We start from the raw sequence: 27,201 nt of genomic DNA on the forward strand, positions 1-27,201 counted from the left end.
ATTTGTGGGAAGAGTGCGCCTCTTCCCTTCCATGTTACCATCCACCTTGCTGGATCACAGTTGTACAGCCTACTAAAAATGTGTCATAGACAGCGCCCACTAACAAGACCTTAACAAGCAACGCACACACCTCTGTCTCTGCGTTGACAACCCACACCCACCCTCTCCTTTTCTCTCTTTTAGATGATATTCCATCATGATTCACACACACACACACACACACACACACACACACACACACACACACAGACACAGGTATATTCAGGAACAGAGTAGGTAGACAAGGTCATGCGTATTAAGCAGATGGCAGCAACTGAATGCTATCTGCCCTGAAGGCAATATGGGAAAGCCTTCACACTCATATTAAGAAAAGCTGCATTATTCATCTGGAGCCCTACAACATCAAACCATCCATAGCTTTCAGGGAAACCTCCTCGAGGTAACGCATTGTGGCAAACCAGGGGGAAAAGCCGAGCAGACACAGCACAGGAGGCGGATCCCCAAGCTCAGGTTGGGGGAGGTGATAGAGGGAGTATACTACCCAGTGCAGGTGCTGCAGCCACTAGGGACGTGGCAGTGCTCACACCTGCAGAAGAATACGAGGATCTCCTGAACCTCTCGAGAGGAGCTTCATCAGGCGGGAGGTAATTCAGCGGACTCACCTCTCTCCTCTGCTCTGCCCAAACAGGACGGGGGAATCGTGTCACACTGGGTGTAGACCGAAGACCAAAGACCCCGACTGGGAGGAATCTTTTGAGTTTGACCCTATTCCCCTTTACCCTACCCTGTTTATTAAAGGACACTCTTTTGTTACATGGTTACCATCTCTGAGTCTCCTGTTTTATTTCTGAATCTTGCCTCCACGTCCCCCGGGTTGCCACAGTATCCACAGTATGAGAGTGACAGATGGAACAGCACAGTGGTCAGGTAGACATATTGCTAGCATTGCTTCTGTTATTTGACATTCATCTTGATCACAACTGAGGTTCCAGGAAAATAAACGTTCCCTCAAAATGTTTTGAGGGAATATTGCAAACTGTGTCGTCAATTTGAGAAGTTTTGTAGTGCCCTGAATAAATAGTTAAATACTTAAGGACTTTAAAGCAATGAAACCGTGGCATAAAAAAGTAAGGACATTTGTTTTCATGATACTGTGTGTACAGTGCATTTTATGATATTAACAACTAGCTAAATAAATGAAAAAAAATGGCAAACTTTGTTAATATTTTAAAGAAGTAATTTGTGCTTCATTATATTGAATCATCTCAGAGTTCATCTTTTCATCCAATCCAATTGTGGTCATCCAATATATGACCACAATATACAGCAAACATTCAAGTACTTCACTTTTAGCTTGGTAGGCAAACTGTACCATTTATCAAAGTTTCTTTCAAGTAGCTCAAAGCAATCCTCTCAAATATTGGAAGTTTCATGTTATGGCACATTGTATTTATTCATACAGTAGATTAAAAATGAATAATTTGATGAAATAGGCTAGCACATGCATTTAATATTCAGCTCTTTATCAGCTTCAGCTCCTTTTGCAAAAGGATACATATTATGTAACATGAAGTGCTGGGTGAAAGCAAGTCATTGTTGCTTTTGGTCCTCCTGTCACTTTCATCTTAATTTAGATATGACATATGGGATATATATTAAATTATACTCTCAGAATCTTGGCTTTGAACATATAAAATAAATCGTTATCTGCTACTAACTTGCCATCATGTATCATAATCATCATGTACTTCTACCTCTTACACTAACCTCGTTTTATCTCAAGTGAGGTCACCCACTGCGTTTAAAATAACTATTTTCAGTTTACATTTAATTCTCTTAACAAAATTCCCTTTGTTACATTCCTCTCCGTACATCTTATACATATTTTAATATACTTGTATAGTCTTACAGTGTTAGTCTTACTATGTTAATGAAGCAACACAAATGTAATATACGAAAGGGGAAAATCTTGTCCTGATTCCGACAAGAATTAGTTTGAACTACATTCAACACATTACAACGAAATATTTATTACAATTTGAAAACAATAAATATATTTATCTCTATATTGGCTATACAATTTTACTGAAAAGGAAATGTAAATGGCTTAAAGTATTTTAAATTATCTTCCTTCAGGCAAATACAACTGCTCTGAGGATTGTGCTTACTGCAGCTTTGAATTCTCCACTAAAACGGCATACACTACAATGTATGTAGCCTGGAGGATATAGTCTGTGCACGTAATCATGGTAGACATTTTATCGCAGTTACAACATTTTATTGTAACTTCGACTCACTGCCAGGGCTGACCTCTCACCAACACACAAGTCAAACAGAACAGCAGAAACGGATGTAACATTACAATAGGCACTTGAGAGAGAAGTGCTGCTGTCAGCAATTTAAGTTAATAGAACCAGAATGGAGTATGAGGGGAACTGACTAATCTTAATTTTTAAAAAAGGAAAATGTTTCCCACTCACCAAGTGAGTCAGACACCTGAATACAAAAACATGGGTAGCACTTTATAATAACTACACACTATGAAGCATTAGTTAAGTATGAGTAAACACTTAATTCATCATTTATAAAGCACTGTTCCTACATTAATAATTCATTAGTATGCAGTTCATAACAACAGTTGTAAATGTTTTATTCTTGATTAATAAGCCCGTCTATTATGTGTTTCATTATTGTGTTTTCATACTTTATAAATTATGGATTCCCCAAAGACAGTACTTAACAAAGTCAACCTATTGCTTTAAGAACAAACTTTCTCCTCGGCCTGTCTCGTCCTTTAGCGAGTTAAAGTGAGTGAGCGCTGTGCTAACATCTCATTTGGAATATAAAGGTTGCCATTACATTCATCTGGCCAAGATGTGGTTATGAACATAAGCAGAAATGCCATGTGATAATTCTGTACATCTAAAGACTCTTAATACATTTGATCTAACAGACATTTAAAACAACCTCCAATAAACGCAGCCAGTATTATACCAAGATTCAGATGATTTATTGTATTTAGGTAACTATCTTTACAATTACGTATTTTCACAGCCCTGTACTTAAATACAGAAATGATGTGTAAAAGGGTTAGGGTAACCCTCACCCTTTTATTTTTAGATGGAGCCATTATTTTACTTGAAATGCATTATTTATGTATTTCTATATATTATTTATAATCCATCCAGTTAAATTGGAAAACTGAGAATAATAATTGTTAAAATATAATTGATGTGTACTTTCTTTATTTGATTTGACAGTTGTTGACTACACAGAGAACGTTGTTACTATATATATATATGGCACTAATATGGCACGCAAATTAGATATTGCCTCAGAGCTGTCCAGGTGTCTTCTGTGGAGTTGTTGAAAACAGTAGGCGCAGGTTAAATTCAATTCAATTTATTTTTGTATAGACCAAAATCACGAATCACAAATTTGCCTCAGAGGGCTTTACAATCTGTACACATACGACATCCTCTGTCCCAGGACCCTCACATCGGAACAGGAAAAACTCCCCCAAAAACCCCTTTAACGGGGAGAAGAGAGGGAGAGACCTGTGGGAGAGCAACAGAGGAGGGATCCCTCTCCCAGGATGGACAGAAGTGCAATAGATGTCATGTGTACAGAATGAACAACATTTACAGAGTTACAACACATTCAATGCACATGACAGAACCACGGCAGGAGGCAAGACCAGGGTCCAGGTATCACCAGGATCCATGGAAACCTGCGAGATGGAAAAGCACAGAGACTCCGGGGAAGGAGCAAAGTCAGTAATGTGCGTTAATGGTACCGCGAGGAGAGAAAGCACAAAGAGTGAGAATGAGAGCATAAAAACCATTAAAAATCCATTAAAAAGGATTTGGTAATGCTTAAATTATCATGGTGGCACCAAACATACTAAACCAAATTACAAAAAGTACTAACGGACAAAATCTATTCTGAATCCAATGTTACAGGTCAGTAAATGCTACTGGTTTACACGACAGGAGTTTGGTGAGAGTATATTACCCCATCATCCTACATCGGACACTGGAAGTACCGCTAACGCAAGTTGGCACATGATTTGAAGACTGGCCACCCCCCCTATGATACTATTGAAACAGCAGCCCAACACAGAGACATGTCACCATGCAGGACTTAAGAGACGCGGCTGTCTCTCCCCGACAGTTCACGCTCACTGTCACGATCCGAGCAACCAGGGATATTACTCTTGCATATGACACAACTACGGCAGCGGCAAGACCAGTGTCCAGATATAACGATGATCCATAGAAACCTGTGAGAGAATGAGAGCATAAAAACACTGTCCTAATGTAGGAGGTTAGAGTAAATCCCAACATTTGACATAGTTAGTTAATTATTTTACAACTGTATAATTATAAATACTATATTTCACAATATCCCTCCTATAAGCAAAGCTCTCTAAGTTGTACTGTACTTAACTCTCAGTAAATAATCAATGCTAACAATTTGATATTCAAGGAGGGATTTGGTAATCCTTAAATCATTATGGTGGCACCAAACATACTAAGCCAAATTATGAAAAGTACGAACGGACACTCTTGAAACAGCAGCCCAACACAGCGACATGTCACCATGCAGGAGTTAAGAGACGCGACTGTCTCTCCCCGAGAAGCCTGGGAAATGAATCTTGCATATGACACAACTATGGCAGAGGCAAGATTAAAGGTCTTTATTCTAATTCTATTCCAGAACATGCATGTTCCATCCAGCATGTTCCATCCAGCATTCCATTCTCTTCTCAATGGCATTTTTTGAATTATTTTAAGAATTCTTTTATGAATTCACTATTTGCTAGTTCAGCGATCACCATGTTTTCCATGCCACAGTTTTCACAAAACTCCACACATTATGACCCATTTACAGTACGATGTGAAAAGATTGTAGCCTACAGACTTTTTTTGGGACAAATGTTTCGCTCAGGAACTGGAAGTGCACTTACGCGATCTAAAACTCCGACCTAAGTTGAAAGGACGCGCGGATCCGGGCCAGAAAGAATGACTGCTGACGGGCCTCCAATGCCCGTCTGTTTGTTTCTTAGTTTGCTGGCACGTAACGTTACATATTATGGAGGATGAGTATCCAGCTAGCCTTCCAGCTAACACTAGAGGTCCTGAGACAGGCGCACGTTAACGCGTCACCTCCGTTGTAAATAGAGCAATCCAGGTGACAGATGGCTAACGAGCTGTTATATGTGGAGTGGATGTGAATGAGATCGATATGCTTGGTTAAAATGAATAATTAAATAAGTAAATGTAAACTAATATACAAAGCTCCTGGTTAGCTCCAGTCGTATATTTACAAATGTTTTGTATCCAGCCATGTTCTCCTGAAGGAGAATGTCTTTGTTTGTTTGTTTCTTACATGAATTAATGGCTGAGAGGTTTGTATTTAACAGTATATTGTTTGCATCTTGCAATAAATATTAATATGTTCTTGATCACTTTGTGTTGTGTCTATTTGCCTTTTCTGTTCAAAAACTGTGTCTTGAGGCACTGCTGGCCCTTCAATGTCATTTATAAATGCTTTGTAAGGCATAGATAGTCCTCACTTTAGATGAGGTCACACAAAACACTTTACTAACGAGTAGTAACTACCTTAATAAATCATGAATTAATCATGAATTGCAGTATTAATATGCGTTTATAAAGCATATATTAACATAGTCCCTAACCACTAGTGTATATCTAAATCATTATATATATAAATGTATGAATAATGTACATCTAAATAAGTTATTCATTTACCAACACTTTATAAATTATCGTATTAATCATCTACAACTCCTTAATAATTGGTTTGTAAAATATATAATACTTCATTTACAAATGGGGAATCCATCATTTATAACGTATGAAAACACAATAATGAAACATAATAGACGGGCTTATTAATCAAGAATAAAACATTTATAACTGTTGTTATGATCTGCATACTAATGAATTATTAATGTAGGAACAATGCTTTATAAATGATGAATTAAGTGTTTACTCATACTTAACTAATGCTTCATAGTGTGTAGTTATTATAAAGTGCTACCAAAACATGGTATAACAGATTAAAGATCACTTCCTGTTTGCATTAAAAAAAACAAAAAAACAGGGCCATAACACACAGCATCAGTGTCTGACGGTTCTTTGTGAATCCGACAGTTTACTGCTCACCAACATTTTGCCAAATAGGACCAACACATTTGAGTGCTTCCATTCAAGTCAATAGTCAAAACATAAATTGAATGCAAACTGCAAGGGATCCATTGCAAATGTGTTCTGTGATAAGTTATGTGTTTCAAAACTGCTTTAGAGTATTTGCTAATTAGGCAACAGTTCATTTCTGGGCTGTGCTGAGCCTACAGGCATTCATAATCTGCTCACAGCCTTTCTTGCCTCTTGCCACATGGCTGTATATTTGTATGGACTGCATGTCCAATAACACTTATTTGTAAACAGTAATGGAATGGACATGCTCACAGATTTCCTAGTTGTCCACCATGTAGAACTACAGTCAGACAATATTTTTTCTTATATTTCCTTAAATGAAGAAATAAACCACAAACAAATTAGACATATGTCAGACATAAATGATGGTTGTTTTTTACGAGGAATGATATTTATTGATAACATTTAACATAATTTTCTTACAGATACCGTCTAGAAATCAACCGTCACTGTACATCAACTGACAGAACGACATATCCTATTCCCAAAAATAGAAATAGAAACAAACAAGGAGAAGATATCCCACCAAACCATGACTTCATGCACCAATTCATCACCAAATTTAAAAAAGAATAAACAGTATGGCAGTTCAACTGGTTGTAAGTACAATGTGCAAATACAGACTCACCTCATTAAAATAAGTAACAATACTATGTAAAAAACAGTAACTACTGTATAAACCCAGGAATAGCACAGACTCAAAATGTCTGCATACGCCTGTTGTTTTTCTTTTGGAACATTATAGAAAAGAAAACATCCATCTTTGTGGTCATTCAACATGCAACCGATCCTATTGAGCGGAGCTCAAGACAGTTTTTGTCTCTCTTTTCAGTATTTTATCAATGTATGCATTCTTCTTTTATGACCATATGTGTGCAGCACTCAGCAGCACTATTGTCCAAAGGTACAGCCAAGACTTCAGGTCGGTTAGTGCTCTTATATGCAGTGTTGCTCAAGGCTACGGAGAGGGAGGCGTCTTCAGAGAATTACAGGATCCTCCCTGGCTACTAGTCCCTTGGTACTGCAATGAAGAGTCAAGCACAAACAATGTACCAACAGTTAGAGCTGTGCCATGCATGTGCAAAAACAAATCCTCTCTCACACAGACATATAAACAGATGTACAGTCGTATCAAATAAAACCAGAGCCAAATATTCAAAATCTAAGCTTTTCCTCTTGAAACGTAATAAATGTAGTAACCACCTACATAGTTATGAATTGGGCAGCAAAAGAAACAATGAATGATTCCCATTTGGTTTTTGATTCTTGTGAAGTCAGTTTATTTATATATTCATAACATTTGTGTGGACTAGACTGTGTTACTGTGCCTGTTTCATTTACCAACTGGGAATAAAAAAATAAAAGCTCTTACAGCGGCTTACTTGGCAAACAAACTAGTAAATAGACCTGCCTGCATTTGAAACCTATCGCCATTTTAGGACTACTTTACAGTTTTGGGAGTGGTGTGAGCATGAGAGGCTTGTGAAGACGACCCCTTTGACTGAGATGAATAGGGAAGTAAATATTAAATGGGGTTTCTTGAAGCTTCAATGTAGGTTTCAAAGTAGCCTACTACATACTCTAATAGCCCCGAAAGAAACATAAAAAGCTCAATTTTCAGTTTTCTCTCATTGTCTCTTTGTATTTTGCAAAAAGGAAACCTTTGATGTGCACACAAAACACACAATAAAGCCATTTTCCAAGCTGAGAGCACAGGTCAGAGATACCATCTATCAGCTTCTCAGCGACACTTCCTCTTCTCTGCTGTAAGAATATAATCTTCTTAGCTCTCTCCCTCATCCACTCTAGCACTTCCCGGGAAGTAATTTTTTTCCTTCAAGGGTAGATATTTGGATAATTGCATTCTTTTTATTAAAAACATGAACTACCCACAGAGAGCTGAGTGGCTTTCGTCTGAAACCAGATGTACCCCCACATGCCCGGTGTTTCCTCCATCAGCCAGATATGTACAGGGCAACACTTTCTCTTCACATAAGATTATGAAATCAGATATACAGTATAATGTCAACTAGGCTATAGAAAATGGTTTCTACCTAAAGGAAGGTTTTGCTTTTTTTTGAAACACTTTACTTCGATGTTCAGTAGCTTACAGCCGTATTCCCATGACTGCTGATCAAAACTCTTCTCACAGCATGATAGTAACAACACACTACTGTATCAGTGAATATTAATGAGACCACTGTGCTTTCATGACTAGTGATACGCTTAATCACTTATTCATATACACTTGCTGCAGTTTTTCATCCAGCAGTTATCACCGGTCTTGCTGTAAAATCCTTTGTGCTGCTCAAACTTAATTTTTTATAATAGATTGTTTTTCATAAATGTCAGTATTCCATCTATTTGCCTTAAGTAATCTTCTTTTACCTTCACTGTCAACTTGTATCATGTCAAACATGTTGGCAGCATACAGTATATTATACCACATGGATACATAAAGCTTTTTTAATATTGTCTCTTGGAAATTTACATTTCGATCTCACTTTGATTCGTAACAAAACTCTGCCTCCAACAGCTAAGAAAATATTAAAATAAGCATTAAAATAAAATATTATGGAATTGAACACAGTTCTCATGGTCTATTAATATCAGATTATAACCTTCTACCAAACTTCAATTAATTCGTTCATTGTTAGAATTTGCTCTAATATCTGCTTGGTAACAGCGTGTTCCTGCCTGAGGGCTAAAACCTACATGTGTAAGAGCAGTTTTGACAGTGTAAGTATCAAATGATGTTGTATGTGAGCAAAAATGTGTTCATGTTCGTAATGTGGTCAGTCCCAAAAAACACATGTCACACCAATCACAGCAAAGTCACCTCACCTCAACAATTGGATGCCAGTGGGCAACAGGTTTTCGGGGACATGTGAGCATTTCACTCCAGTGGTCTCGACCGAGGCTGTCGGCATCGTTGCCAACTCGACACACACCAATGACCTCATTATGGCCTACGCTGTAGGTGCAGGAGGGAGAGAGAGGACAAACATGTGATCACAACCCACCATGTGTTCCAAAAATAATGATGCACCACATTTTGAGTGTGAAAACTGAAACAGTCAAACTATTTATGTGACAGAAACAAAGAATCCGAGTTCAAAAAACCCTACAATGCACACACATATTGAAATGTTTCATATTTTTGTCCAGCAGCATATGAATTAAAAATAACTCATGCAAACGAGGTGCAAACTACTGTATGACTTATATAAAGCCTTGTAAAGGTTCCTAACCGGTCGTAGTCCATCACTGCAATTAAAAGGCTGATCTGCTCTATATTTTCTGGGGGGACATCAAAGACAATGGCCTCGTTGTAGACGGGATTCAAAGTGTTCCTCTTTGTCGATGTCTTCCTCTTCTTCAGTCTGCGACCATCACACATTAGTGAAACCTTCACATATGGATCTGTAAAAGTGAGAGAAGCAGCCCGGGAAGATATTCATTTTCATTCAGGATACCAGTGAGACTCAGTAGTTATAGACAATAACAGCTTCTAATTACCAGATGCACCAGTGATATCCATGGCCTTGAGATTGCGGGCCTTTATCATGGTGATGGTCAATCTGCCGGCAGTGGGCAAGTAACAGAGCGAAAGCATCAGATCCCCGAGATCCACATTATCCTGAAAGACAACACAAAACACATTTACTCTATCATCAGCCTTTTCTTTGATAGTGATAGTATTCCTTTTTTATTATTACTCATTTTTGTTATGCAAGTATCTATTGTTTTTAAAATCAACTTTACTCTTTGAATTATATGAATGACATTATTTCTAGTACTGCTGCTTTTCATCATTGTACACTAGTCGAAGGTGAAGAATAATGGCGTGGCCATCTGACATCTGGTTACATAATTGAAACATCTCTCTCTCTCTCTCTCTCTCTACTCCCTTCTGTCACATTGCTCAAATAAAAGCCTCCCACATGTCACCCAACATGGAGACTTCTGTTCAGCTGCAGAAAGGCAGAAGCTCACTTATCACTTGCTCTTAAAATAACTTCACCAAAGAAGTGAGAACCAGGAAAGCACACAAACATGTCTGGTGAAGACAACTCCTCCTCCAGTAGAATCTCTTTTGGTTTGTTGGGGAGATGGCATTTGTATTATGAATCAGGTGTCATATTACTAATTACTATTAACTTTCACTGTAATCATTCTTAAAGGGAAGCTCAGTGAGTTTATTGTGTGAACATAAAACCTGAGAACTGAGAATAGATGGTGTCATATTGCTAATCAGAGCTGCTATATTAACTGTGATTAAATCATGGCTTCTCATTTTTTTTTGTATATATTGGGAGATGAAAGTATGAAATTAGTGTCAAATTGTTATAAAAATCCTAAACAAGGAATAAGTGCGAAACATTTTTGTGGATTATTTCAAGCGAGCTTCACCTTTGTAAAATAGTTCCTTTTTATGCTATTTAATTTGCCTTTGTAACACACACTTTGTAATTTACTCTGCTTGAGCTGAACAGTATAGACAGGTGTTTATTAGCCAAAGTACAATATGTGCTAACTGTGGATGATCATTTACCTAATAAACTGTAGAAATGGAGAGGACAAAAATGTAATTATTGTTCACTTATTAATCTTGGTTAATTCAACTTCATTGTGCGAAAAACAATCATGAAAAACTATTTTAAGAAAATAGGTAAGCATAGTGTGAGATACAGTGCGATAATATGCATATTTGACATATATGTCTTTGGAATTAGCAGTGTTTGAAAAAGTTTGATTAGATTGTAACTTTATTATGAAAATAGGTCAGGATAAAAAATGATATTTGATGTTCTCTCTTTGTCACTCACACACTTTGCTATTTCTGCTATTGTCTACGATGTTTCAGCATTGCTCAGTGTTCATGTTCTCTTCTTGACATGGCACTTGTTTTTATCTGTAATCTGTGAGAGTGAGTGTGTGTGTGTTTGTGTGTGTTTGATTGTAGGAAAGAGAAAGCGAGGGAGTGAAATAGGGAGAGAAAGTAAAAGAGTTTAAGACTTCCCAGCCTGAGACCTAAATTGAGACGTATCTTGACGTGGGTCTTTTATTACAATCAAAATCAAGTATTCAACAAGGCTGTGGTATAACACATTTCATTTACATGACGGGTAAACTGACAATCCTTCTCGAACATGCATTCCCACATTTAATAGTAATACATTGTATTACACAAGGTTATGTTTTTTATTGCCATTGTCGTTTTCAAAATTATAAAAAGCATGTTCCGTGAACATTCACGTTCTACACATCACATCTATTGCACTTCTGTCCATGCTGGGAGAGGGATCCCTCCTCTGTTGCTCTCCCTAAGGTTTCTTCCTCTTTTCTCCCCGTTAAAGGGGTTTTTGGGGGAGTTTTTCCTGTTCCAATGTGAGGGTCCTGGGACAAGAGGATGTCAAATGTGTACATATTGTAAAGCCCTCTGAGGCTAATTTGTAATTTGTGATTTTGGGCTATACAAAAATAAATTGAATTGAATTCAAATCAATTCAATCCGCTTCTATTACAGAGCTAAACACGCAAACACGTGTACTTTCTGAACTGGTGTGCAAAGATTAGCTTGTTTATGAGGGCATGTGTGCAAATATCTGAAAACAAGCATTTGTGCAAGTGTAAGAGTCTGTGTATACTGTGTGTGTGTGTGTGTGAGAGAGTGTGTGTGTGTGTGTGTGTGTGTGTGTGTGTGTGTGTGTGTGTGTGTGTGTGTGTGTGTGTGTGTGTGTGTGTGTGTGTGTGTTCTGCATGAGCTGAGTATAGCGAGAAACTTACAAAAAAAAAAAAACTGTGAGAATGGAGCACTCGAGATACTGTGCAACTCTTGCCACCTGTCACATACCATTCTATTCCAACTGGGCAACATTGAAGGGCAGCAGTATCAACACCGCCCCACAAAATGATCAGAATTTGAGAATTTACCCAAGAATATAAATATCTTTATCAATATCAACCTCGAATTTCGATCTGACAAAACTAGCTGAACAAATATCTTCATATCATTTCTCTCTGCGTCTCACTAGCTGTCCATTTCTCTGGCGGCATACAGTACATGGTCATGACTTGCCTGCAGTCAGACATGCCCATAAAACAGTGTAGGCATCACTTTGATGTGAGGAGAGTGCTGTTGCTGTATTTTGCTTTTTGAGAGGTCAAATAAATTGCATTTGTGCATGGCTCCTTACACAGTGCTGAGGGTGCTGGTAAGGCCAAGCAGTCATCCACGTCTGCATGACACGTTGTGACCCTATGTGTCTATGAATCTGTCAAGCTGGTGTTAAGGTGGTGTACTTTGCCCCAGTGAACTTATAGGGTTCATTAGAGTCTGAAGCCTGAGAGTAGCAGACACATTGTGACCCGAGTACAACAGCAGAGGCAGAGTACTCTAAACATGTTTTCCTGGTCCCCAAGCTGATAATGCTCCATTTACACAGTAACACTACATATTAACACTATAGTATTGTAGTTTACTGGTTTTAGTTTTAGTTAGTTTACAATAAACGTATGTACTTTATCCATTTGTACAGATATGACATTGTCATGAGCATATGATTATCTTATTCTTCCTTGTCTTCGTCAACAATGTTGTGTGAGCTCTGTAAATTAAGTTGAGTAAATGACACAAGATGAGTGTCAATAAACATCAATCAAACTACAACAGCTGCATCTAATTAAACTTACAGTACCTAAAACAACATTTTGAACCCTTTTCCAAATATTGTCTTCTAGGATTTACATGCAGCTCTCTCTTAAGCGGTGCCTCTTTTATTTCTTATATGTACTGTAATATGAGGCCATAGTGTCCATCAACAGCACACAAATTCAAATTAATGTATTTTCTTCTAAATTAAAATCTACTATTTATATACTTTTATTTTATTGCAGTAAGAACTCAAAACCCAGTTAGACTTTGTATGCATTGTGAAAGTGGGACACAGCTGCTGACTTTGTGTATGTGCCAAGTGTGGTTAAGATGGCGGTATGCCTTGTACTGTGTCGACATGGCCTACATGTACAATTCAGTGTAGTAAGTGTGGTCAACCAAACCTATGTAACCTGCCTTTGCTTTCAGCATTCACTGGTTGCACAAATATATATATATATATATATATACTGTGTATATATATATATTCATATATATATATATATATGAATGAGAGAGAGAGGGGGGGGGGGGAGAGAAAGAGAGATGGGATTCTTGCCATCAGAATGAAAGAATGGTGTTATTGATGTATCCCTCTGTGCCTAAGCGTTTGTCTCCTCCCTCTACTACCGTAGCTCTTCTTCCTGCTTACTTTCACAACTAGAGAAACCACAATGGTGATTATGGAAATGATTACTGAAATTCAAGGAGCAAATTCATTAACTGTTAGTGAATCATCATCAAAAACAAAAATGCATACACTGACATGTACTGTCATTCCCAATACCTTTCTAGCATTGTAAAACAGCTCAAACTATTGACTGGTTCTTCATAACTAACTGCTAACTTTGCTTCTTGTCAGGTAGCTGCCTGAACATGAATATTTGCCACATTCCCATTCTGAAAGAGTCTGATGTCAAGTACTGGTAACATTTCTATATTTGGTGAAAGGTTTTCAGCATGTCATTGATTTTTATTTTATTATAAATAACATATATGGGAACAAGATATGGAAGACATGCTCAGATAGGCAATTATAGATGGTTATACAGCTGTTACACAAATTCACCAGAAACAGATGCCTTTCAGATGTGTTTCTGCTGTTGTAAAGCAAAACTACCATCTGGCATCAAGATTCATACACAAAAATGATACACGGTGAAGCAGTTATTCTGAAGGACAATGAATGTGAAAATAAAATGATGCATCTCTCTCTTTACTCATGTGAGCGACCGCAGCAGTAAAAACACATTTTTTAACAGGTTTCTTTACCCAGCTAAATTACTGATATATCATCATAGTACTCTGTCTATATTTAGTTTGGATTGACAGTTGGATCAGTTGCATTTGTAGTGAGGAACAGAGAAGCAAGAGACAAACCTTGACACCAGCAAAAGTAAATTATGTTTTGCTTATTAGATACACAAGAAACAGACACACACAGCTGCTCAGTCACATGGTCCCGTGCTGCTTTGTAGAATTGACTCTGTTTTGCTAAATTGTCCCAGGTAATTGTCATTACAGTTCAGCTTTTATCAAAGTATTTTCTTAAAGAAAAACAACACTTGGGTTTTCTTTACTGGGCTCAGTTTTTTTTTCAATTATGATAACGGTTATAAACATTGCACTCACAAAATATTTCTGATATTTCTGCTAAAAATGTATCCAACAGTACAAGAAACCTTTGCAGTCAGACAGGTATACAAACCCCACGTTAGTCAAACTTATTTGGAAGAGAAAACAAAGGTGAACTATGACCCAAACTGCCATTGTTGACGTCTATTGCAGTTTACACACTGACTGGCTGTGTTTGCTGTCTCGTTGGACCTATTTCAGCAGTGTCGTCATGTTTACAAGATTGCAACAATACAATTGTATCGTTACAGATATAACCGAAGGCAGGAGCTATGGAACTTTAACCCACCACGACACCTGCACCTCATTGATCTTGCTTTACTGACCTCCCTAGGATGTAATGAATTGTCTGCAGCAATCAATAGCAAGGACTCCTATCAATGCCACTTAAGCATGCTATGAAGAAAGGGATCAATGGTGAATTATAGCTGGATAAGCTCACACACTGAGATGCCTGTCAATGAAGCAATCACTGAAAGCATATACTCAAAAATATTGAAGCATATTGTCCATTCCACAATCGATTTGGAGGATATATTTCAACAAGGCTTCAAGGTGTCTTAACAGGAAACAATCAAAAACATTGAGCTCTGACTTCTATGGACAGTGACAAATCCTCAAACCCTCATCCTCAAGTCAGGTGTTACACAATCTCTCTCTCTCTCTCTCTCTCTCTCTCTCTCTCTCTCTCTCTCTCTCTCTCTCTCTCTCTGCCCTCACTTCTTTTTCTTCTTCATTATCTAAATATCCAATTGGTCCTCACAAAGATAATTGTACAAGAGCGCACACGCACACACACTCTCGCAAAGTCAATAACATGATAAGGGACTTTGAATCCTGCAGGGCAGTCTTGCCCTGGATTTAATTTACATATATTTAAAAAAGGTGCGGTCCCAGCCGAGGGTACTGAATTTAAAATAGGTAGAAGATACAGTAAATGTGTTTCCTCGTGAAAATGTCTCTCTGTCCTTCATCTGTATCAACTGGCTGATGTTATCAGCCCTCTCTAATAAAGGGAATTTCTGCATTTGCAGAGATTCGTTGTTTTCATTTACTGCTCTCCAACATTTCTTAAGATTAGAAAGGCACTGAAGCAAATGTATAAAAATGATTATATAGCAGTATGCCTGAGATATTGGGTTTTTGAGATTGTTGGTATAGTGTCTTGTCTGTAAAATAGTGCAGGGGAGGACTTTGTCCAGTGTGAACAGATATTCTGCTCAATGCTACAAGACTCTTAATCTCACCAGCAGCGAGAGACATAGAAATCTTCTTTCTTCAAAGTGAAACCTATTAACCTTATCTACCAACTAATTCTTCTCTCGTTTATTCAGAGCTGACAGCTCAGTGTGTTTACAAAGGCAGGCAACTTTATTTGATACATTGTACTGTCAGTGAGAAACGGACTGTGCAGCAGCGTGATCTCATGGTAAGGCGTATAAATAGCATGCCACTTACAAGGAATATTTCGTGTCATGTCTACGCATTTCAAGTTTTCGTGTGTCATTTAACGCACCGTTCTCTTAACTCGTCACATACAGACGCACAGTAGCAGTTTTAAGCAAATGGTTAACGTTGTGAATTCAAACAAAACTACTTTGTTAGGTATATAGGAAAAAATCATGGTTTGGGTTAAAATAAGTATCTTTGATACGTAAATTAAATTACGTACATCAGTTAAGTACTCAATGTAAATAAGTCGAAGGTTGAATTTTGATTTCACATGGAACACGATCAGCGGTCTCCTGAAAGTCATGTGTTTGTGTGTTTGTGCGACCTATCCATACACTCTGCCCTCCTCCCCCTGTGGACTTTCTTGCTCTTCACACTGGGTCACCTGACTTCCGGAGGGCTTGCTCTGAGAGTCTAATATTGCTGCGGCGTAAAATGACATGAAAAACATGCATAATGAAGAAATTACGTAAGAAATTGGCAGGTCATCACTACACCGGTTGGTGATATCAAGCTGTGTGCTGAAATGAAGGACTCAAATTTGAACCAAATATGTAGCTCTCAATAAAGTTGCAGCAAATCGTTCAGACTTCTTAAAACACCTTTTGCCTTTTGTGGTAATGATAACAAGTTAAATATAACATGGCATATCTAAGTGAGCATGACATCATATTGAACATAAGAGCTGACTCACCGAGGAGACGCACTGGATGTCCCGGCAGAGTTTCGTCTCCCTGGGGAAATCTGCCAGATCCAGGAAGTTGTCCACAACCACTTGGCCAATAATGTCATGGCGTGAAAAGCGGTCAAAGTCATAGACACTGAAGTGCAGCTTACGTGTAGGAAGCTCAGAGTATGCCACAGGAAACAGGAAGACCTCATCAAACACGGGATTTAGCGTCTTGCGGTGCACCTTGGTCTGGTGCTTGGTCTGACGATCAGGGAGAAGGTAGATCTTAACATAAGGGTCAGAGGTGCCAGAAAAGTCCTTGGCTGGGAGTTCCTCTGCTTTGTGGATCTTAACTATTAACTGTTCCAGGTCGCAGTCAAATTTGAGGATAAAGTGGAGGCGCCCACAACCCCCGCCTCTGCGACTGCCTTCATCTCCCTCAAGGGAGCGCTGTTTGTAGAGTTCAGGTTTGAGGCGACCAAGGCCCAGCCCCATTCCAGTGAGAGAGTCCTGTCTTTGGAACTGAGCCACGTTGAAGTCTGGGTTAGACAGGTTTATATGCCTGCGAATGGACCCTTGTCTGTCGGCAGAGGAAAACAACAAACATCACCATACAACATCAACGGATTGAATCAGAAAAGGCATGTAGGCATTCAAAAAAAAATCTAGTAGTTCTGACTAAGACAAAACAAAAAGTAATCAGAAATCTTATACTGACCCAATTTCAGATATTAGGTGGCCAGAGAGTGGGGGTTCAGTGGTCTGTTTCTGCATACGAGGGTTGGTGTGAACCCCATTTTCCCGGCTTTTAGTCTGGGCGTCAAGTGGGATGTCTGGAGATGTGTGACTGATCTTCATAGCTGCCTCTGATGTGGCCATGACCACAGGTGGTGGTGATACTGGAGTTACTGGAGCCTCCACTGACACCACAGACGCCACAGGAGTGGGCTCTCTGGCGATGGAGCAGTGTGATGACTCACGGCGGTTGTGCGGCGGGGGGTCCACGGCTGTGTAAACTGGCTGCCTGGATGCGAGCAGCGAGGGGAGAGGGCTCATTATAGGGTTGAGGTGCCCATGGACCTCCTTGGTGGTAGGGGAGAGCCCACTCTCCCTCCATGGTATCCAGCAGAGCTTCCAGGAGACAAACAAGGAGACCCCAAACAGAGCCAAGCCACAGGCAGTCACTACCAGTGACAACAGACTCACCGATATATCTGAGAAGGTAACAAGAAAGACAGGAAATAACGATCTGACAGTGAATTCAGTTTGCTTCCTGCTTTGTTGCAAAGCTACACCTTTACCCCTTCATCGTCACCATTATTAGCAACTTTGATAAATCAAGTCGCGCGAAAACCTTTTTACAAATATTTTATCATTGGATATTTGATATGTAAAGGTGGTTACTTAGTACCGGTGAACGGTGGGGTCATATTAGAACTGAGGTAGTCAAACTATGGCCTTACAGTTCATGGCTTGCGGGGATTTTTGAAAGGAGATATCGCTTGTGTATATTTCTAATAAGTGGCACTGCATGCACATTACACATCCTTGTTTAAACAGATGTTGACTAAATAGTGAAATTATCTTGGTCTTAACCTCTTGGCAGAGAAACCAATATTTCACCATTAATGGAGGTTCTGTTTTTATATCTTAAGATTAGACTTACATTTACAGTTACATTATAATCTTTTAAGTGTGCTCTTAGGGCATAAACAAATAATTTGGCATTGTTCTACCTTTCTTAACTTAACCTTTTTACGGACTTTTTTAATAACATCATAATATGTTAAGTGGGCCATGCACTGTATTACAGTTTAAAAGTATTGATTTAATTTAGATTAAATTTAAGAGCAGCAGATGAAAAAAAATAACTTGTTGTATTAATAAACAACTGTAATGTCAAATGTTCAAATGTTTAGTAGTGTTGCGTAGTTATTTTGATTTTTTTTAAGCAGTTTAACTGGTGTAATTACACATTTACTATTGTTTGGCCCATTACTCCTTGTACTTTTCTGTAAGTGGCCCAAAATCAAAACAATTTGACCCCCTTTGCATCAGAAAAATGTTTTATGACTAATTCTGCTTCTTTGTACTACATAACAAAACATTTATTTATCTTTGTCTTACTATAACAGTGGTGTTTCTGTGGGGTTTTCCTCTCTTCTTTTCTTTATTTTGACACGGAATCCTCAGCAAGATTAATTAGAATTAACTACATTTATTTAATAATCCCCTGGAGCCTCATATCTGCCTTCAAGAGGATTTGGGGATTTAGTGGACATGCAAATATAGGTATTGAGCTTAAAACCTCTTTATTTTAAGTTTATGGTTACAACTTTGTTTTGTTGTGTAAATAAATGAAAACTGAAGACGTTGATATAAAGATAACAGTTTGGTAAAAAATGGTTGTTGTTGTTTAGCCATGTTATTAAACCCAACCAGTCTTCTGTAGTAGCACCAGACATGTTCCAGCAAAAAATGCTACGGTAGCTATCATGCACAACATAAATGGATGTCAATGTACCTGTGGGCAAGAGCAGAAGCAGTGCCTGTGGGAGTATAAAAGCTTTACAGGAGTATCACACCATTTCACACTCTGTCAAGTAAGAGTTTATGCTGACAAAGCATGGCATGAATATTCCTACAGTGCATTTGTTTACACCAGCACGGGGTGTGCGAGTCACCATGAATAGGGAGGTGAGGTGTAAACCAACAGTCTTCAAGGGCTTTCTGAATCGTCTCTGTTCTCAAAAAGTGTGTGACTTTTCCCGAAATAATTCCTTTTTTAAAAACATTTAAATAGTACTCAGGTCCAATCTATGACTGTGTGCACTAACATAAACTCTTTCTTTTTTTAAACAGAAGTAATGCCTAATTGTTTGCATGAACTACGCATATCATTAATATACTCTACACCAGTAGAGTTTAGATCTGCATAGGTCACAATAATATAAGGATGTAATGCATTTCTAACATCAGTTATTTTTCAGACTACTGTACCTACTTGATTATCAAAGGCATACACACTCTATGTACTGTGCCCCCTCACTCTCTGTTCTCCTATGCATGCTTTAGTTTTTATGAGGTGAAGTGATGAAGTGCTGTACAAATATTCTTCTAAAACTTAATGAGCTTTAATAACAGCCGGGTGCATTTGGCCATCAAGAGCAAATAGTACATCTATTGCCATACGCAGCAATTTCAGTGCATTGTTTATCTTCAAATGCCTTTCACCTGTTTTTTCCCTTGTGTTAATGTATTGGTCCAGATTTTATTTTCAAGTCTACACAATACTCAAGTGTCCATTGAAACAGTGAGAATTAGTCACTCTTTAGAGGTTTCAGATCTCCGACCCACGCAACACACCAAAGAGAATTCATGAAGGGAAAAGGACAGCGTTTATAATGGCGAGAGACGGACAGATGGAGGGAACAGGAAAAAGAGGGAGAAACTCTTTCATAGGAGGGAAATAATCTGAGGCGGAGGGACTGAAACTTGTGGAAAGTCATTATCAAGTGCGAGAGGCACACTGCGCCACGGGGCGCGATGCTTGTTAATGTAAATCTTAATTCAGGACACCCAACAGCGGTGAGATGGTTTAGTCAGCGTAGGTAATTTACTTTTGAGAACTTCAGTCAGTTTGCAGATCTCTGTTTTCAGGAATACACTTATACAACATCCTTCACCACTCCTGGCTAATACTGTGCTTCTAAAAACACACAAATGTCACGTGGTAAATAAATCAAACGACTCTCTTACAGGTCTAGTTAGCTGTCATCTCCATCTTCAGTGTTGCGTATTGGACGTAATACAATATTGTGGTTAGTGCTGCTGAAATGCAAAATTTGAGCAGTGAAGATATCTAATATCTAGATATTTAAGTGTTTTTTTTATACATGTTTATAGGAATACGGATAGTTTGTTGTATCTGTATGTGAGGTTATGTTGTCCATGTGATCAGCACATATACACCAATGCTAACGAGCCCATTACGAGGTTATTCATGTTGAATTTTCTTTTTTAAAAGATAGGGACGTGCTTTTGTAGTAAATGCACCAGTGGAAGCCATACCTACCACTGACCACTATACTCAACACCCCAAAATTTATATTCCATTCCTGAAAGGCCGCATATACACTGAATCTTTTAGTCCAGAATAGCTCAAATAAAATCTTAAATAAGGCAAGATGAGGGATATCTCCCTGGGACAGTTGCAGTTTCTGACACATAAACCTGAGGGGATCTCCATTAAGGAGAACATTCATTATAATGGGCATTAATGCTAATGGCCATCAATGCTAATCGTTATGTACACTCATTACATTTGGAAGAAGACAGAGGTTATGTGGATCGCATAATCTGTTCTGTCTGCTTCCAAACAGCATGGAGATTATAATTCAGTTGCTCCTTAAGCATTGAGATGCCAGCTGGCTCTCAGAGATCAAAAGCAGACTGCAGCAGCTGGTGAGAGTCTGCATTCTTTTTGCCAAAGTCTCGTGAGAAGCAGTTCAAGGCGACAGCAATGCATTTCAATTTGGTGGATCGAAGCTTATCGATTTTCTACAGCTTGCATTTTAATCACGGTGACTTTCAGTGGCATGCATATAGGCCTTAAGGTTTTATTGCTAGTTTTTGGTAAGATACTGGCACCAAACTCCCGTCGTGTAAACCAGTAGCATATCTGACCTGTAACTTTGAATTCAGAATAGACTTTGACTGCTACCACTTTTCAAATATATATTGTGACGACCCCTCCCTACCAGGGGTCTGTGTCCTGTTTTCTCCTCAGTTGTCTTCCAGGATGATAATCGGCCACTGATGGGCGACACCTGAGCTTTGGGTTGGTCCCAGCTATAAAGGCTGCCCCTCTTCTTTGGCTGTGGCTCCTCGCTGTGCCTCTCCTCCCTGCCTCCTGTTTGGAGGACCTGGCTGCTGCCTTGTTTTGATTGTTAATTTAGTTAGGTTTGGTTAGTGGTACTTTCAATAAATGTCTATTTATTACTTTTATACTCGTCTTGTCTCCCTCATGTTATGACTTTTTGAGCCGGGTCATGAAAATATATATATATATATACGTATATACATACATACATTTGAGAGAAAATGTTGGTAATAGTTTAGCTTAGCCCTCTGCCAACCTCCTCAGCCATCATTGCTGCAGCACGGTCATGGAGAAATATATATGGAAAGAAATATATTTAGTTATTAAAGAGATGAAGAGATGGCTCACTGTTGGGCTTATTTCAAATGTTTCAAAATATTTTTCTTGTTGTATCAAGCTTGGAAATCTAATACCCACTACACATTTATTTTTACTTGCTAACTTTAGTGTGATAGCTATCAAACAACATTCTGTAACTTGAAGGAAGTGGTAGGTGGAGATGTCAAGTTATATCATAATATATAATATAATTTCAGTGGTGTTTTTAGTTTTAGTCTTTGATGATACTTCATTTGATTGATATGACAGAGAGAGGATTTCTCACCAAGAGAATAACATGTGTTTTTAAGATTAACTAAATCACAGAACAGCTTGAACTGAATCACACCTGGCAAGCTCTACTACACATCTGATGTAAAGTTAATTCTAAAACATTTACAAAGGAATGCTGTAACACTTTGTTACTTAGCTTTTATATTTTGTTCGGCAATTAACATGCATATTATTTCAAAGTAAATAAGACTATGTCACACTACATTTAAAGGCTCTATAGTTTGAGCCACAGCAAATCTCAAAAGACTGACAATAATAGTTTTGTATAACCTATCCTCCAAATCCAACAGCGCTGGCTAATATACGTAGGACTGGTTCTGTGTGTGGGCGCTGTCATTAGACCTCGCACAGGAACTCAGACAAACTGTCCTTTCTGTGCTTCGAGATCCTGTCAATACCAGAGTATGTGTGATTTGGGAGAATAATGTGGAGAAATTGAGGCACTTGCCATCTGAGGACACTGAGCCCACAGTCAGCTTGGCAGGCCTCCTGCAGAGGGCCGCGTGTCAGAATCTCTGGAAGGACTCAGAGACTGCATCACAACAAAGAGGACGGACCAATTTTAGAGCACAGGACCTTCAAAGGTGCAATAGTGTAGGAGGCAAACAAGTGCTGAAAACACAATATATGAAGTTTTACCTCCTGAGATGTTTTTTCCCTTAAACATATCTCTGAGAGTAAAAACTGTATTTATTGGAAATTGCTTAATTGTCCCCTCGATTTTCAGTTGTCGACTTTAGCATTCATGTCACCCGAAAACTCAAGATGGTTGTATAATTGTATATTTGTGAGGATGAAAAAAAAAACACAGTGACTGATAATGTTACATATTCATTAAATTTGGGTTAAATTAGCTTGAAGAGGCAGACTTTGACGTGAAGCGTCCATGTTTGTTTGGGAATATTGGAATATTTCAGAAAAAGACAAATTTCCCAGCAGATGTTGACATGACTGCTATGTATAACTCAGAAACTGCTAATTGCATTATTTCTGAAATGACATGAACCCAGCCTAAATCTTGTCCAGGAACCAGGCGGTAACCTCAGGTTCTGAAAAGTGAAACCAATGTGTAAGTTCCTTAAACTTGCATTCTCTCTTCTGGCCATTAGGGGGTGACTCATCTAGTTGCCAAAATGACCCTACTTCTTACTTGATTTATTACCTCAGTGTGTGAACATAAGTTTAGGGTCTCATTTCTTAGTTTCAAGTCTTTTTCCTTATGTTTATTTAGTAAATTATGGTCCCATTTAGAATAAAATAGACGATAAAGCAGGGTATGCTTAGGGCATTGCTACCTTTTGATTGACAGGCCGCTACCGCTACCAGAGCCGTACACGGCGTCTCTACGTCACTCCTCTGCAGTCCAAATATGGTTCCTTCTTTTCACTCTTTGCAAAAAAACAAGATGGCGACGGCCAAAATTCAAAATGGCGTCTGGCCAAAATGCCGAACTCAAGACTTCAAAACAGCAGTCCACACACCATGGGATGTTGTCCCGACGACTACTTCTTACAGCCAGTAACGGGGACTTACCGGAGTCTTGTCATCGCCGAGAGGTTGCCGGGCAACCAGCAGAGATTTCAGGAAGTCTGGACAAGAAATAACCGTAAATAACCCGTAAAACCACGACTTCGTTTTTACACCTTGGACAGAGCCAGGCCAGGCCAGCCGTTGATATGAGAGTGGTATTGATCCTCTAACTCTCAGTAACAGAGCTTATAAACACATCTCACTAAATGTCGTACCCTTCCTTTAAAGCATAATAGGCCTAAAGTTACATTCATTAGATCATAAAAAAAGGATGGTTTGTATTGATTCATCTTTCCACTGTATATGTTCCAATTACATACTTATCAATGGATCACTCTGATCAGGGACAAAGCCAGATGTTGGAAACATTCAGGGCTCAGCCAAAACCTAGCATCCTAGATTTTTCTCACATTTAAGGTTATATGCACTATTTTTCAAGTCATTTGATAATAGAATGCCAAGAAATCTTTACATATTTTCGGAAAGACAAGATAGTTGCCAAGGACGAAATAACATGTAGAATTTACACCGTATGTTGTATCTAATTGTTCTCCAGCTGTCATCATTCTGAAAATATAAAACAACAAATGTCACTCCAGCAACCTAAAATAAGGCAAATTCTGTGATGTTAAGTTACATAACATACATAAGTAAGTGGGAATTTGGAATATACAGCATTGATGATCTTGAAACCTATTTTTGTTATACTGTGCTGGAGTGTAGTTCACAAAATGGATTTTTAGGTGATTAATCCATCTTTCCTTAATAATCTGGGCATCTGTTATTGCAAATCAAGGATCCTCAACATTGCCAAGTAGATTTGTTCATCAATACTTTGAACTGACCATTAGGGCAGAGTTATTAATTATTCAATTATATTAGATTCAGTCAGAGAAACTGAGGGGCAATAACAAAAAGTTGAAGGTATTTCAAAAACCAAAAACCTTAAAGATTCAGGGCTTTTGAAAAAACATTCTGGGCTGGATCCCCAGAAGACACCCATCTGCTCCGCTCCTGACTCTGATTATCTTTCTGCTACATTAACTTTTACCAGTATGGGTTCCTGAAGTTGCCAGGTCATGATTCTGTTGAATGTCCAGAATGTTTGTGAAAACACACACAAATGTTCATAAGCAGCCCTTAACAGAGACACTGAATCCCATCCAGCCCACCTTCAACTCTGGTTCAAAGGTATTTGGAGTTTTTTTTCTACTGCTATCTACTATATTCATAATTTTAGTATGGGTGCTGCCATCATGCTGGGTAACACATGTCAGCCGGAACTCAAATTGTACCTCATTGGAAAGCCATACTGATAGCTAACTCCACTACAGCACATGCTGTAGAAAATCCACTATTTACTGGAAAAGACACGACAGATAGGGCCTATATGATGGATGAGGGAGTGAGGAGAGAGCTAAGGGCTAAGAGCTAAGAGAGTTAAGGAATAAAGGAAATCAGGAGGAGGGTTGAGGGAGAGGGGTGTTGAGAGGGACAGAAACAGGGAAGGAGTGGGAATTCACAATGGACTTTCATTTGCTGAGGAATAATTGATGGTAATGCAAACTAATAGAAGCACAATGAATGGAGTATGAGGAGGATTGCAAGGTAGGATACAGTTAGTGTGACACGACCGGCGAGCGCAGGTTCAAGTGCAACTCATTCAGGGAGGATAATAGCCTTTGTGCAGTCACTGCCTTTGTGATGTGTAATTCTGCGACTACACGATATCACTGCTGGCATCCGTGCACATGTGTCAAAAAGGAACTGGAGTAATACCACACATTTTGAATCTTGTAAAATGTCAGACTTTTTCCAATGTAGATTGTAAATAAGAACTGAAAATTATAGACCTAAAATTTTTCTGCCAGTGAAAAGGAGAGCCTGTCGCCTCGCAAGTGTATTTTGTTGGTTGTGAATGCACTCTATCCAATAGCTTCACCACGCATTGAGTTTTAGGCGCATACTGTCCAATGAAAGAAGACACATGCACGTTCACTTCGGTTCAATTAAATGCAAGCCGTGAATGAAGCGTGCAAATGATGCCTCACCTGAATCCGTATAGCGTGGCCTGGCAAGGTCTCGGAAATAGTAGATAAAATCCAGGCAGTGTTCGTTCTGCACTTCCCCCTTCGAGCAAAGATCTGACAGGAGTTCAAGTGCCTTTTGACAAATCTCGTCATCTCTGTCTCCAGGCATTTCCCACCAGCATCCTTATAAATGAAGGGTCTCGTAGGCACCACCAGCACACCACTCCGTCCGCCCGACAGTCGCTATTCCACGTTACTCAGCACGGCTTCTGGAGCCAACCACGCAACCGGCAGCGGCACGCCTACCCACACAATGGAGACAAAAAAACACTATTCCAAGTGATCCAGAATGCCAGCAGCGTTTTCTAGATGTGGAACACAAAGAGTTTATGTAACAGTCAGGAAAACGGTCCGCTCACACTGCTGCTGTGGTTGAAAGCCACCGGTTGAATCCACGCATCGCCACTGCAGCGCCGCGCGCTGTCCAGGGTGCTGACTGTGTGCGCGCTTCAGAGCCGGACTCTCGCTACAGTGAATCTTTGCACCAGGCGGTCCGTTGTCTTTACGCCTGTTCCTCAAGCGGTAGCGAGCTCAGGTAAAGTTGAGCATCATTTTACTAGAGGGAGGGATAGATGCATTCGAGAGCTGTACAACCTGTAGCAAAAGCTACGTTGAACCTGGTGTGGTTTTATGTGCCTGCACGTGGCCAATCAGAGGATGACATGATTTGAGAGAAATTATCTTTCCAGTGATCTCTTTGTGGTGGAAAAAAAATATTTTTAACCTCTCTGTGAGAAATAATCACGATGGAACTTCTTAAAGTATTAAAAACATATTTAATGAACAGACACTTCAATCATAATTCAGCTGAATGGATAGAGCTCTTTCCCCACGGATGGTTCGGAGGTCTAACCCTAATAAAACAACAAAACAGAGTATATATGCGTGTTATCTCGTCTCCTCTCCCTTCACCCTCCCCCTCACAGATGTTGTTGGCCGCTGCACCCACCAAGGCCAGGTTCCCAGCCTTTCCGTGGGAAGAGGGTTAGGGTGGTATATGCAGGTTTAAGCAATACAAGTTATAACTAAAAGAACCATATGATAAAATGCCACTTCAGGCATGGTCCTGCCAAGACAACCGCAGTTATCTGCAGTGACATGTTATGATTTATCTTGCCATACCCTGAACTAATTGCAAATTAAGAGCAGGCGCTTGTTCCTAATCGTTTCTGGATTGCTCAGGGCATAATTATAATCAACAGCTCCATATATTTCTCATGGGACAATCAATGTCAATATTGTGCACATTGTCGTGCTGTCATTCCTGTTATGCATTTACTTAATCGATCAGTATGTAGTTTCTCTGAAGGCACACTCCTTCACCTTCACTGAGTTGATTTCAGTGATCGACAAGCCCAGCAATTACCGCATGGACTCTATGTGATGTCAGGGTGCATACAATCACACTTCAGTGGAAAAAGTAATAG

The 27,201-nt window shown here is 39.1% G+C and overlaps 1 protein-coding gene across 1 annotated transcript; it reads right to left on the minus strand.

Moving 5' to 3' along the window:
- Positions 1-7,203: 7,203 nt before the first annotated feature.
- On the minus strand, positions 7,204-25,883 carry syt9a (synaptotagmin IXa). The gene is made up of 8 exons (XM_076110145.1): positions 25,736-25,883; positions 17,666-17,874; positions 17,412-17,575; positions 16,685-17,255; positions 9,765-9,885; positions 9,497-9,668; positions 9,090-9,219; positions 7,204-7,266 (listed from the first exon to the last, which is right to left on the minus strand). Exons 1-8 carry the CDS (start codon positions 25,881-25,883, stop codon positions 7,204-7,206), a joined length of 1,578 nt encoding a protein of 525 aa, XP_075966260.1.
- Between the last annotated feature and the right edge of the window lie 1,318 nt (positions 25,884-27,201).

Source organism: Anarhichas minor, unplaced genomic scaffold (assembly GCF_050575085.1).
Source record: "Anarhichas minor isolate MPS153535 unplaced genomic scaffold, ASM5057508v1 ptg000042l, whole genome shotgun sequence".
In the NCBI taxonomy this organism is placed as follows: Eukaryota; Metazoa; Chordata; class Actinopteri; order Perciformes; family Anarhichadidae; genus Anarhichas; species Anarhichas minor.

What these genes read in the sequence shown, in the direction of transcription:
- syt9a (XM_076110145.1), bottom strand. Translation starts at nt 25,883, where the DNA reads ATGCCTGGAGACAGAGATGACGAGATTTGTCAAAAGGCACTTGAACTC. An exon ending in CAGAAACAGACCACTGAACC is followed by an intron (nt 17,256 to 17,411) that starts CCCACTCTCTGG and finishes ATGTTTGTTGTT; the next exon opens with TTCCTCTGCCGACAGACAAG. An exon ending in GCAGTGATGGACTACGACCG is followed by an intron (nt 9,220 to 9,496) that starts GTTAGGAACCTT and finishes CTGCACCTACAG; the next exon opens with CGTAGGCCATAATGAGGTCA.